This window comes from Kuraishia capsulata, genomic scaffold, assembly GCF_000576695.1.
Source record: "Kuraishia capsulata CBS 1993 genomic scaffold, Kuraishia_capsulata_scaffold_6, whole genome shotgun sequence".
NCBI lineage: Eukaryota > Fungi > Ascomycota > Pichiomycetes > Pichiales > Pichiaceae > Kuraishia > Kuraishia capsulata.
This window is the reverse complement of record NW_019172955.1, coordinates 1069058-1082168: the sequence shown is the minus strand read 5'-3', so window position 1 is coordinate 1082168 and position 13111 is coordinate 1069058. Positions and strand designations below refer to the sequence as shown.

Genomic DNA, 13111 nt, shown 5'->3' with positions numbered 1-13111 from the left:
ATCTGACTTTATTATTCTAGCAAATGGTTCAATATCTGTTATGCACTCTCACAAGTAAATGCAGGAGCCTTCCTCATGAGATAGCCGTAAACCTTCTGGAACAACACCATTCGAGACTTCAAAACGGCAGAGTCGGCAAAGTGCTTGCACAATGCCGGTCCACAAATTTGCTTCTTACTCCACAGTGGTATATCGGAGACGTCCTCCTATACCGCGGATAGGATCCTAATGCGGCAAACAAAACCGATCGGCCACCTTCGGAGAAAGTGAGGTCCCAAAATTATTACAAAACAGCGGAAAACAACATTAAATCCGCGTACCTACGCGTACCTACAGCGCGTATCAATAGCAACTAATGAGAATACGACATGGAAAAAGCGGCATTAGTACCCAACGCAAGCTGCACAATAATTCATATTTGTTGACGCACTAAATCCGGAGATAAACGCATCTCGGATGTAAAGTTTGGAGATATGCGTGCGCTTCAGATGGAGGAGGCGGAGCTATCAACAGATGTCAAATATGGAGTTTTAGGTGATATATTTTGATATGTGTGTAATCGCAGAGTCGGAGTGCATACTGTGGTTCAGAATCACCCGAGTCTAGTATGCGTGAGAGGCTGACGATACCCGAAGGGTAATGCCGCATCTGTTCCTGGTTTTGAGGTGCTCATGCACGAGGTTGGTTGGTGGCAAATGCTTCATTTCTTGAGAGTAGCTTTAATGACCGGTGCTAGGACAGATCACCCGTAATCATACGGAGCACTGACTTCACAACTAATTGCCCATTGGTTGAAACATATATTGCTCTAGGATATTGCTGGGGGTCAATGACATCAATTTCAATTCTGACAAATGCTTTTCAGTTACTCGGTCATGTTTTATGGGACGTACTCCTGTGTATGCCTGATTCAACCCGCGCGCGGCGCAGCTTTTAATTCCATAATTTTTGCCCTTTCTATTTGTCCTTCTTCGCCTCGTTCTTAAGCTGCATGGCCAAAGCTACATACGCTGCACGCTCGAATACCGTATCTGGGGCGAAGATTACCTTAATTGAGGCTGGTTATTTATATCAGTGGCAATCCTCACAGTCCTGTTTGACCACATTCCAACATTTTTTTCATATTTAAGCCGTATGTATTAAAATGGACTTCCCTTTTGAGCATCTCGATTATGTTGATCCTGCTTTTGATGGCGACCGCTTCGTGATCTCTGATTCGGAGGTCCAATTGTATAGCGGTATGCCTGAGTCATATGGTGCGAAATCACAGGACACATATACGGGTATGCGCCACGATTACAACCAGACTTTTGGCAACTTCAACTACATTGCGGCCAAGGACTCGGCTACTCTATTTGGCAATCCTTCGAGTACTACATTGACACCAATGCTGTCGAATATGTCGCAGGCCTCTATTTCTTCCTCAATCTTTTCCGATAACGAAGAAGACGCGTATATGGATCGACCAAACTTACAGATCCCGGACACTCAGGACTTCTTGGAGTTATTTGATGATGATGATGATGATTCCTATAGCTCTTTCTCAGACACCTCAAGTGCACCACCAGAGCCGTCCTTTGAAGCCGAACAATTGCAAATGCCGGAAATAATAATTACCGACAGAGGTGCGACGTCAAAAGAAACAACAAGAGTACCCAGGAGAAAGATCTCTTTGTCGATGCATAATTCCCCGCAGTCTGACGACTACTCACAGGATGGAGATGCAGACGATGACTGCGGCTCGGATGCCGAGTTCACGCTATCAAGACCAAAAGTCAAGCGTCCCAAACCACGCGCAGTTTCGATGTCTGCCAAGAACACATCCAGGACTTTCCCGGAATCTGTTTTTACGCCGGAATGCTCATACGATTGCAGCGTTTGTGGTAAAGTCTTCAGCAAACCCTACAACTTGAGAAGTCATAAGAAAACGCACACAAACCTAAGACCCTTCGTTTGTTCATTGTGTGGAAAGACCTTTGCAAGACAACATGATCGAAAACGACATGAAGATCTCCATTCTGGTGAAAAACGGTTCCAATGTACCGGTTCCCTCTCAGAAGACAAACAGGGATCCGAAACAGCCTGGGGATGTGGTCGTCGTTTTGCGCGAACAGATGCCCTCAGAAGACATCTTCAAACGGAGTCGGGAAAGAGATGCGTTCAACCATACGTGGAATACGTTTTGGGCACTAATCCCACTCTCGCATCTGCTGCGGCTGCAGAGGACCACCTGAAACCGAAACTGTTTCCGCTAGACATTTCATCGGAAATGTATTCTTTGGTTCTGGATCGCATCATCTTGACTCAATCGGCTAACATGTCATAGAATGTCGAGATGCGAATCCTCCAGAATCAGCTTGAGATTTCTCACTTGATCACCATTTGATCACCACTTTATGATTTTACGAATTTTACGTCCCACTTGTCCAATTGTCACGCACTTATATATTTCACATATTTATGGTTTTTATTTATTGAGAGCGAAAGAGAGCGAGAGAGTAGATTGAATAATATGAAATTGCAGGAAGCCAAGGTCCCAGATAAGGTCATACCTTTGACTCTGGACTCCGTGATTTGAGTCATAATAGCATTAACAGACTATGCGCACTTCCAAGAACCAAGTGATACTTTTTGGTTTAGGAGCTTGAGCCATATTAGATGGATACAGTGTAAAATCTGCATCAGAAGTTAGGGCATGGCTGACTTGGGCTGCAACTATTGACTTTAGCTGCTGAGCTTTTGGCTTAAACAATTGCAATGGCTTTGATCATGATTTCAGCAATTTTGGGAAATACTTTGAGCAATGCATCGATTTCTCATCTGAACTCTTTCTTCGATTGTACAGTCGTTTCTATTCACCCTTGACACCAGTCTCTAATATGGTAAACATAACTGTCAGACTTTGAGCGATAATTTGAAGTCTTTCTTCGCCACACGATTCTACAAGTCTCCTATTAAAGCTGATTCAACCTAATTCTTATATGCGTGATATTTATCATCAATTGCAACAACTAACATTGCTGTCCTAGACAAAATCTTCATCCCAGCCTTATAGACTGACCCGATCTTCACCTGATCAGCATCTGTACAGCTAGAACCAATGCGTTGTTAATTATCATTATCAAATAAACAATCCGCTTAAAGGTTCAGCTTCGTTCTTCTCCAGTGTCTTCTCTTGGCGTTGTAACGGATCTTGTTGTTGGTTCTCAATCTGATCCATTGAGGCAAGGGTCTGTTTTGGTTTTGAGCCTTAGCCAACTTTTGCTTGGTCTTGAACGATTTTTGAGACTAGTGAAGAGTTAGTATAGGTCCTGGGTGGTTGTGAAGTGTGTGGTGACAAACGGTTTGTAGTAAAGTGGATGATCTCCCAGGCTTTGAATTTGAATTTCAATATTTTCAACTAACATGCTCAGGTCTGGTAGTCCATGATGTTTTGATGGCCCTTGGTCGCTCTTTCTATGGAGCATTCGTCAACGCTCCCTTGGTTGGTGAAAAGTTTCCTCCTTGAAACTTAGCGATATACTTTCGCCCTTCAGAATCACAAACCACAATACCTAACGGTAAACCTCATCTATCCCACTAAACGTTCTCAATAATACATACTGGCATCTTAAAGATAATTCAAGTGTTGAAGGTAGAGAGAAAGACTATACCAAACCTCAAAAGGTGTACATTTTGCAAAAGTCTCCCAGCACTCAGATGAATGTCGTGCACAGACAAGGAGAAAATTCATGGCTTTTCCCTTTTGGGAAATCTTGTTGTGACTGTGAAAAATTGAATAATCTAGTAAGTACACGATTATACCAGAGCTGGTGAAATATAGCTTCATACCTTCAACAGTCTTACAAAACAGCTTAATTACCTATCCAAACCCAATTACACAAAATGACCAGATCATCAGTTTTGGCAGATGCCTTGAACGCTATCAACAACGCCGAGAAGACCGGAAAGCGTCAGGTCTTGATCAGACCTTCTTCCAAGGTGATCATCAAGTTCTTGTCTGTGATGCAAAAGCACGGTTACATTGGTGAGTTCGAGTACATCGATGACCACAGATCCGGTAAGATCGTTGTGCAGTTGAACGGTAGATTGAACAAGTGTGGTGTCATCTCGCCAAGATTCAACGTCAAGATCGGTGACATCGAGAGATGGACTGACAACTTGTTGCCAGCCAGACAATTCGGTTACGTTATCCTCACCACCTCTGCCGGAATTATGGACCACGAGGAGGCCAGAAGAAAGCACGTTTCCGGTAAGATTTTGGGCTTTGTTTACTAAACTGGATACTCTGTTTAAGATGTACATTTAGATAATCAAAAAATATTTCAGAAACATATTGCGTAGTCGACTAATACCAGGCCGATGCTCTTTAGTAGGCCTATATACCTATTATCCATACAACCTTAACCTACCTCGTGATATTTCCCAATGAGGAAACTCCCCTCCCCAACTTCTGTGACTGCGAAAAACTCACATACAATTTAGTGCCATAACCAAATTAATTACCAAATCACGTGATCGTACTAAGACTGTTGGCGGTCAAAGACGAAAAAGAAAATTCTTAAAGGAAAGCTCAACCAAGTGTCTTTTCTTACCACATATCCAAATACATCCAACCATGTCTAGTATGTATTAAATTGAGAAGAGTTGCACTATCATGTTGTTTATATGTGTTTTCGTTAAAATTGCGTCCTTTTGGACTAGTTGGTGATTTGTGAAACTTAAGGTTAAGCCAGAAGTTGACGATTTTTCAAACACCAGAAAGCAGCACAGGGATCAGCATGCCATCATTTCCAGTTGAAACTTGACGTTGTATCTCAAACCCAGTGCTTGGTTGTTTATTTTAACAGCTGATGGCAAGGTTATTATCGCAAATTCACGAACTGAACACCTCCCATCCTGACCTCACACGAACAACGATAGTCTCATCACCCTTTTCGCAGCCCAGCTAGATTACTAACCCCAAATTAGACAACGTTACTCTTGGTCCATCCCAGACCCGTGCTGGTGCCAACGTCTTTGGTGTTGCCCACATCTACGCCTCCAGAAACGACACCTTCGTCCACGTTACCGACTTGTCCGGTAAGGAAACCATCTGCAGAGCTACTGGTGGTATGAAGGTCAAGGCCGACAGAGACGAGTCTTCTCCATACGCTGCCATGTTGGCTGCCCAGGATGTTGCCGTCAGATGCAAGGAAGTCGGAATCACCGCTGTCCACATCAAGTTGAGAGCCACCGGAGGAACAAAGTCCAAGACCCCAGGTCCAGGTGGTCAATCCGCTCTCAGAGCCTTGGCCAGATCCGGCTTGAAGATCGGAAGAATCGAGGATGTTACCCCAATCCCATCCGACTCTACCAGAAGAAAGGGTGGTCGTCGTGGTAGACGTCTTTGATTGTGGCGGCGGATTTACAACTCATTACTTCTGTTTGTTTAATTATGATATAATCCAAAGGCATCAAAAAGCAATTATAACAAGATTCCGGGCGTAGTCTGGCAGATTCTTGGACTGCGGGTGTAAACCACCATCTAGAGAAATCGCCCTCGTTTCGTGCAAACACCAGTTCTGATTAGTGTTTACGTGCTCCCACCAATCATCCCAAAACGGATAAAGAATCCATGACACGAAGCCCGCAGATGTACACCGTTACCTGTTCCCAAAAGGTGGAACCACTTTTTCATGCAGTATTGAATGCAGTAAATATCTATTGCAGGTCGCATTTCCATGCCCGTGTTTACCAATCACAAAACTGCAAACATAAACACGCAAAGCTGGACACCATAACAAACATTGTGTGTACAACTCAAATGCAGATAAGAATCCGATTTCCCTTTTTGGTGTTGATGTCCCTGGTGCATGAACTGCCTGAAAACGTATAAAAGTGATAAAGGTTCCTTAGTTTGAATGTAGCCATTGAATAGCACTAAGCAACATTTTATCAGTTAATTCAACAAACTCCCAAAAATGGGTGAAACCAGTTATGCTTACTTGATAGCCGGTGGTTCTGCCGTTGCAGTCACATTGCTCTTATCTCGGAAGTACATCGAGGCAATGATAAGGGGAGACTACGGGAGAAAAAGCACCCCTACCCTTGAGAAGAAACCAAAGTATCATTCTTCCAGAGACGATCCGATTCCACAGCCCACACCGCTGTACATTACTCCGGAACAAGTCTCCACTTATGATGATAGACCATGGAGACCTTTTAGATGGCCTTATCATCAGACCATGTCTATTTTCAAACTGGACGTAAACCACTGGCTGGATATGGACAAATATTACGTGGATTACATCAAGGAGAAGGAGAGAGTATATCACAGGTATGGTGATGAGAATATCGGGTGGCTTCCTGGGTCAGAATTGGCCTGCCGTGAATTGATGGATATGGTGAGAGACCACATGCTCAAGCGCTACCCACTTCTATTCACCAGTGAGGATGAGGGCCAACACGTAAAAAATGAGTTAACCGGAGAGCTGTTGGATATGACCGAGCCTTTGAAGGAGCACCCATTGATTTACGTTTCCAAAATGGCCAAAGAGGATTTTTATATCGTGCTGAAGAATAAGGACGATGGTAAGCATTATCTCATGGCTGCTGCCGTTCCATTTCCCGGTGGTTCTTTTGGAATCAAGAATAAGTTGGGAAAACATCTTGATATCATCCATTCAGAGGTTCCTTATTACGAATCTAAGCTCAAGCCTTCTATGGAGAAATGGTTTGCAAAGATGGCACCTGCAGATTTAGTGGAAAGAGCTTCCTGGTACATCTCCTGGGATCACAAATTGCTGTGCAATAACGTGTATGCCCTCCAGGATGGTGCCAAAGTAGATTCTGATATTGAGCCTACAGAGTTCAACGTCAGAGTTGAGAGACAAACCCTGAGAAGACTGCCGAAGTCAGATGCCATTATCTTCACAAACCACCCGGTCTTCTATAACATTGACGAAATGAAGGACGAACCTTTGATCCCCTCGCTGATCAGAAAAATTATTTTCGAGGCTCCAGAAGGAATCTGCAAATACAAGAATTTTGCGAGTTTCAGGGACCACCTGGTACCATATCTGGATGAGTTGGTTCAGAGGCAATTAGACTTGGGTCTAATCACAGAGGATACTCCTCTCAAAACGTTGCCAACATATCCATTCTCAAATTTTTTCAAGGATTCCAATGAAGAGAAGGGTTGGAACAACCCTGTACATCCTAACAACAATTACAGGGAGAAGCTTGAGAAAGAAATCAAAGAAACTGAAAAAAAGGAGGATGCTAGCAAGCTGGTGTAGCCTCAATGTGGTGAACTTCCAATTAGTTAGAGTGGTTGTTCCGCTCACTTTTTTCCTCTGAAACTGGTTACTGTTCATTATATTACTGATTTTTACCCTGTTTTCCTTTATAGTTAATATACCTCGCTAGCAGACAAACCTTCTATTCTTGGTTGTAGCCTTCCGTGGGTCGTGCGTGAAAAGTTCACAATGCGGGCTTGGTGATTACTCATGCAGGCTTCGGACTGCACTTTTTAATATTAGCTGTTATAAAGACCATTACCTCTATTACCAACTCAATTGAATCTTGCTCAGTTGATTCTCTTTCAAATGACTAGTCCAGAGTATTTCGAGCTAATTTCTGGTGACAAGATCCCGGCCATCGGATACGGCTCAGGGACCGCATGGGCACGGTCAAAACCCCAGGTGGGAACTCCGATCTATGATACCCTGGTGACCGCCATGGTAGATGCAGTCAAAGCCGGTTTCAGACATCTGGATACGGCCGAAATGTACGATACACACCCGGAAGTCGGCGCTGCTATTGCACTTATTCTGAAAGAGGGGATTGTTAAGAGAGAAGACCTCTGGGTTACGGATAAGTTTCATTGTGGCTTTGAGACTGGGTATATTCCCAGAACTTCGGGTCCTTATGAGTCTCTGAAACTTGGTCTTTCCACGATGAAGCTGGACTATGTGGATTTGTATTTGCTACACAGTGAACTGGTTTTATTACCGGGTGAAAATTTGGCAAGTTACTGGGCTCAGATGGAGAAACTGAAAAGCGAGGGCTTGGCCAAAAATATTGGCATTTCCAACTTTTCCTCCGAGAAACTAAACGAGCTTTATGAGTTGGCTACCATAAAGCCATCTGTTTTACAAATAGAGTACCAGGCATATCTTCAAAACCAATCCCCTGGAGTTGTTCAATTTGCGAAGGAGAAGAAGATGGTGGTAGAGGCTTACGGCCCTCTCAATCCCCTCACCAAAGCTAAAGGGGGACCGTTGGATGATTTGGTGGAGAAATTGAGTGTCAAATATGGTAGATCCAATACCTTGATTCTCCTTCGCTGGGTTTACCAGACTGGAGTATTGCCCCTAACAACTACCACCAAAGTGGAGAGAATGGAAGATGTTCTTCAGATCTTTGATTTCTCGTTGGATGAAGAAGACATGCGTTTGATTACAGAAACTGGGAAAGGACACTTTTTCAGAGGATCCATTCCTCATATTTTTGGGAAGTATGATGAGGAACTCAAGAAGTCTTTGGGACTTTCAGAGTAAAGTCTATTCTGTAAATATTTTTACGAGTTAGATTAAACTTTTTTGCAAATATTTCCAAGAGTTTTTTGTGGCACATATTTTCTTATGCGCAAAAAGAATTGCTGTCCCATTTCACTGATGTCCCTCTCAAAGATCTCCTGTCCCTATAAGACTGCCCAACTTCTGGGTTTGTAGCGGTTCACACGGATCTCTTTACCGAAGCAAGCATAAAGACATTTAGAAAAATTGCTACTGAAAACTACATGCAGAAACATAATCCCAAAAAGTATCTCCAATCGCCATAAATAGCAACGATGAAACTAGTTTTAAATCCCTCGAAACGCCTAAACCGTTCGGTTCAGGTATTGTACGAGAACCCCCAATAATGAAAGCAACTTCAGAAATGAGAAAGAGCTATGTAAATTCATTGAGCACGCAGAAGAAGTCTCGTTTCCCTTTGTCGTTCTTGATAGCGGGCTTCGCTATTACTCCGTGTCTTGATATGTAAGTTGACGAGCGCAATGCACCAATACAAACAATGAGCTGGAAGAGCGAGCTTAATAGAAATGCAATACAAATAGACCCAATTGTAACCGCAGCTATTCCCAAACCGATAGCATGGTCAATATCAGTGTTATAGAACACCACTAAAAGAATTTCAACAGTTAAACGCAAAACCAGAAACAGAAGCAACGGGTTAATGGTTTGGAGAAATTTGAACCCAACGCATTTCCGGTGGAGTTGGAGTTGTTCGTCAGTATCGGAAGTCTTAAGTCTCAAGTCCTGTTTGAACTTGGGCCGTTGAGATACAATATAGAGGGTAGAGTATAGCAGGACTGTTGCCAGAAGGATCTAGACGATTCCGGTGATCTCGAAAGCATGTGGAAATGTCGAAAGAGATAAAATGAAACTTCACGTGTAGGCTTTTAGTAGCCTTGCGTCCATTGTAGTAACTAATAATCAACTTCTACTGGCATCATGAATTGGCCCCTGTTGCTTTTGGGTTGAGCCGAAGCATTTGAGCCACAAGCGGGTCCATTTACATTTCCTAACTCATGCACTCCAAAACCATGGCTGTGCTTCAAATAGAGTTGTGTGAAACAGAAGTCGATCAAAACGGATAAATCATCGGTGTGGTGATCCTCTGACGGGGGCTGAGCTACGAAATAGATGCTCTATTGAGACTTGGGGTCTCGGGGTGTACCTGGTGAAGTGCAGCGGGCTGTAAAGAATGTCACTTCAAGGTTTTTCTTCAGCTTACTGGTATTAGAGTTTACCGTTGGATTTGCGTCACTAATTATCACATTAATGAATATGAAAATATCAAATAAAATCCAGATCTAACAACCCAAGATTCGTTTGCATCCATTACTACCGTGCATCAATAGGACTTATGGGGTACACTTGGGGTGCATTATGGCTGAGCAAGTCTCTGTGACGTCAGCAGAACCGACAATGCATAGAGCAAGACTATTGCTGCGGATAGCTCCATGCAAAGCTGCATGCCAACAAAGTAACGCCAATCCCCCAACAGGATTATAAACTTATTGTCAAAGATGCTGCTCTGGAAAGAAGACAAGAGAGAATAAACTATTCTCACGATGAAGAAGGGAGCGGCTGCCAAACATACCTTGAGCAAGGCCTGATCACTTTTGTTAATCGAAAGCCTTTGGTCGTGCAATCTGGAACTATCGTCAATAAAAATAAGGTATATCAACTGGCCGAAAATGGAAATAAAAGCCACCAAAAAGAGGACGGAACCGGCTCTTAGAAGGCTTCTAGCGGTTGAGCTTTCAGTCCCTTCGGGAGAGGACAACATACTGCCTCCAGCAGCACTTAGTATGATTCCCACCATCATTACAGTGCCGGTATATGAAAACACTGTAGTAAGCAAACTTGTATTTTTGTTCAATAGTTGATCGTCAGTAGATCTCTTAAAGAAGTAAATAACACGTGCTATTATACCCTTACTCTCAAAAGACGGGTCTTCAAGAGATGCAATGCATATTATCAACTGGAAAATGGTGCTTTCCAAAAAAGCGATACCAAAATTTTCCATAACGGTTATTGCTATCACTAGATTGGAGATGGTTTTTTCTGAAGCAGTATTTTTAAGGCGGTAAAATGCAATCACAGCCGCACCAGCGCCTATTCTCACAAGGATAAGCAGTGTCAGTGGAACGAAAGTCATAAGAAGACTGGAAGTGACTCTCTTTAAGTGGTGTTCATTGCCACTTTCGTGGTTAATCTGGCTTTCGAATCTGATGGCTCTTTTGAAACTTGAATACTTGGTCATGAGAAACACAAGCCATGCTTCCAGGAAGACACAAATGATCAATTGCACGATAGCTGCGATTTCGTATGGGTTCATTATTGGGTATGGGATAGGGCTTTCTAGTTGGGAATGAAGATAATTTTGAAACACTTGATACATTTCTCATATCTATATAAATGGCTACAACCCAAACCCGTCAAGTTTGACTGGTTAGCGAACTGTGTATAACAAACACAGCCTGGCCTACTATGCATGGATCATATGAGTGCCAAAGTGTGATACTAGCGTCATGATCGTAGGTTTGTTCCCTGTTGCGTTTGAGTTGAGGCGTTGCAATTGAGCCACAAGCGGGTCCATGTACTCTTTCTAGCAACTCACGCACTCCAATACCATGGATGTGCTTCAAATAGAGTTGTGTAAAACAGAAGTCGATCAAAACGGATAAAACATCGGTGTGGTGATCCTTTGAGTGGGGCTGTGCTAAAAAATAGATGTTTGATCAAGACTTGGGGTCTCGGGGTGTACCTGGTGAAGTGCAGCGGGCTGTAAAGAATGTCACTTCAAGGCTTTTCTTCAGCTTACGGGAATTAGAGTTTACCATTAGATTCTCGTCACTGGTTATCATTGAAAAATATCAAAAAATTATATAAAATCCAGATTTTCCATCGCAAGATTCGTTTGCATCCGTTACTGATGTGCATCACTACGGCTAATGGGGTACATCTGGGGGTGCATCATCTCTCTGACCTCAGCAGAAGCGACAATGCAAAAAGCAGTACTATTGCCGCGGATAGCTCCATGCAAAGCTGCATACCAACGAAATAATTCCAGTTTCCCAACAGGATTATGAACTTATTGTCAAAGATGCTGCTCTGGAATGTAGACAAGAGAGAATAAACTAATCTCACGATGAAGAAGGGAGCGGCTGCCAAACATACCTTGAGCAAGGTCTGATCTTTTTTGTTGATCGAAATCCTTTTGTCGCGCAATCTGGAACCTTCGTCGATAAAAATCAAGTATATCAATTGACCGAAAATGGAAATAAAAGCAACCAAAAAGAGGACGGAACCGGCTCTTAGAAGGCTTCTAGCGGTTGAGCTTTCAGTCCCTTCGGAAGAGGACAACGAACCGCCTCCAGCAGCACTTAGTATGATTCCCACCATCATTACCGTGCCAGTATATGAAATCACTGTAGTAAGCAAACTTGTATTTTTGTTCAGTAATTGATCGTCAGTTGATCCTTTAAAGAAGTAAATAGCACGTGCTATTATACCTTTACTCTTAGGCACAAAAGACGAGTCTCCAAGAGATGCAATGCATATCATCAGCTGGAAAAGGGTACTCTCCAAAAAGGCAATACCAAACGTTTCCATCACGGTTACTGCTATCACTAGATTGGAGATGGTTTTTTCTGAAGCGGTATTTTCGAGGCTGTAAAATGCAATTACAGCCGCACCAGCGCCTATTCTCACGAGGATAAACAGTGTCAGTGGAAAGAAAGTCATAAGAAGACTGGAAGTGACTCTTTTCAAGTGGTCTTCGATGCCACTTTCGTGGTTAATCTGGCTTTCGAATCTGATGGCTCTTTTGAAACGGGAATATTTGGACATGAGAAGTACAAGCCATGTTTCCAGGAAGAGACAAATGATCAATTGCACGATAGCTGCGATTTCGTATGCGTTCATAATTGGGTGTGGGATAGGGCTGTCGGGTTGGCTACAAGTACAAAGATAATTTTGAAAAACTTGATACATCTCTCATATTTATATAAACAACTACACTCATTTGAGTTTGACTATTTAGTTAGCCGTGTATAGCAAACACAGCCTGGTCAACTATACATGGATCATCTAAGCGCTTACGTCTGAATATTTGAGTATTAGTTAGCCGTACATCTAACGCATCCTCGCGTATAAAATATGGATTATATAAGCGCCTAACATCTGAGATAAGATGTTTGGAGCACGAATATCTGAATGCGGTGCTCGTTTAGCTGTGCTACGATTATAGCGAAGAACACATACAGCGTCGTTGTGAATATGATAAAATTCATTCAACTGCTCAAAGACATTCACAAGGTACTGTGTGCTCCTGCTGTAGATTTTAGTCCAAACGTGAGATGCTCTTCTTTGAAGCAACGAAGTATGACAAATCATGCACGCCAAGCATTCAACTTCTGGTTCCTTCGTTGATCCTAATCTAGATTCGTTTTTATTTTAGTTTCTGTTTTTTTCGGCCAATAATTCCGACCGGATTTGCCTAAGTCAAAATCCCCCGGAAAGTTTCCCGTTAAGCAGGCCAGGCTGCGCCATCC

At 42.9% G+C, this 13111-nt stretch overlaps 7 protein-coding genes across 7 annotated transcripts; 5 read left to right on the top strand and 2 right to left on the bottom strand.

Annotated features, from left to right (window-relative positions):
- Positions 1-1144: 1144 nt before the first annotated feature.
- On the top strand, positions 1145-2326 carry KUCA_T00005327001 (uncharacterized protein; the record flags this gene model as incomplete). Its single annotated transcript, XM_022600512.1, has 1 exon — positions 1145-2326. The coding sequence occupies one exon, from the start codon at positions 1145-1147 to the stop codon at positions 2324-2326; it is 1182 nt and encodes a 393-aa protein (XP_022461326.1).
- A 1559-nt stretch (positions 2327-3885) lies between these two features.
- On the top strand, positions 3886-4278 carry KUCA_T00005326001 (uncharacterized protein; the record flags this gene model as incomplete). The annotated part of the gene is made up of 1 exon (XM_022600511.1): positions 3886-4278. One exon carries the CDS (start codon positions 3886-3888, stop codon positions 4276-4278), a length of 393 nt encoding a protein of 130 aa, XP_022461325.1.
- An 836-nt stretch (positions 4279-5114) lies between these two features.
- On the top strand, positions 5115-5393 carry KUCA_T00005325001 (uncharacterized protein; the record flags this gene model as incomplete). The annotated part of the gene is made up of 1 exon (XM_022600510.1): positions 5115-5393. The coding sequence occupies one exon, from the start codon at positions 5115-5117 to the stop codon at positions 5391-5393; it is 279 nt and encodes a 92-aa protein (XP_022461324.1).
- A 570-nt stretch (positions 5394-5963) lies between these two features.
- On the top strand, positions 5964-7280 carry KUCA_T00005324001 (uncharacterized protein; the record flags this gene model as incomplete). The annotated part of the gene is made up of 1 exon (XM_022600509.1): positions 5964-7280. The coding sequence occupies one exon, from the start codon at positions 5964-5966 to the stop codon at positions 7278-7280; it is 1317 nt and encodes a 438-aa protein (XP_022461323.1).
- A 309-nt stretch (positions 7281-7589) lies between these two features.
- On the top strand, positions 7590-8543 carry KUCA_T00005323001 (uncharacterized protein; the record flags this gene model as incomplete). The annotated part of the gene is made up of 1 exon (XM_022600507.1): positions 7590-8543. One exon carries the CDS (start codon positions 7590-7592, stop codon positions 8541-8543), a length of 954 nt encoding a protein of 317 aa, XP_022461322.1.
- Positions 8544-9936: 1393 nt separating this feature from the next.
- KUCA_T00005322001 (uncharacterized protein) lies at positions 9937-10893 on the bottom strand (the record flags this gene model as incomplete). Its single annotated transcript, XM_022600506.1, has 1 exon — positions 9937-10893. The coding sequence occupies one exon, from the start codon at positions 10891-10893 to the stop codon at positions 9937-9939; it is 957 nt and encodes a 318-aa protein (XP_022461321.1).
- A 638-nt stretch (positions 10894-11531) lies between these two features.
- KUCA_T00005321001 (uncharacterized protein) lies at positions 11532-12482 on the bottom strand (the record flags this gene model as incomplete). Its single annotated transcript, XM_022600505.1, has 1 exon — positions 11532-12482. The coding sequence occupies one exon, from the start codon at positions 12480-12482 to the stop codon at positions 11532-11534; it is 951 nt and encodes a 316-aa protein (XP_022461320.1).
- Between the last annotated feature and the right edge of the window lie 629 nt (positions 12483-13111).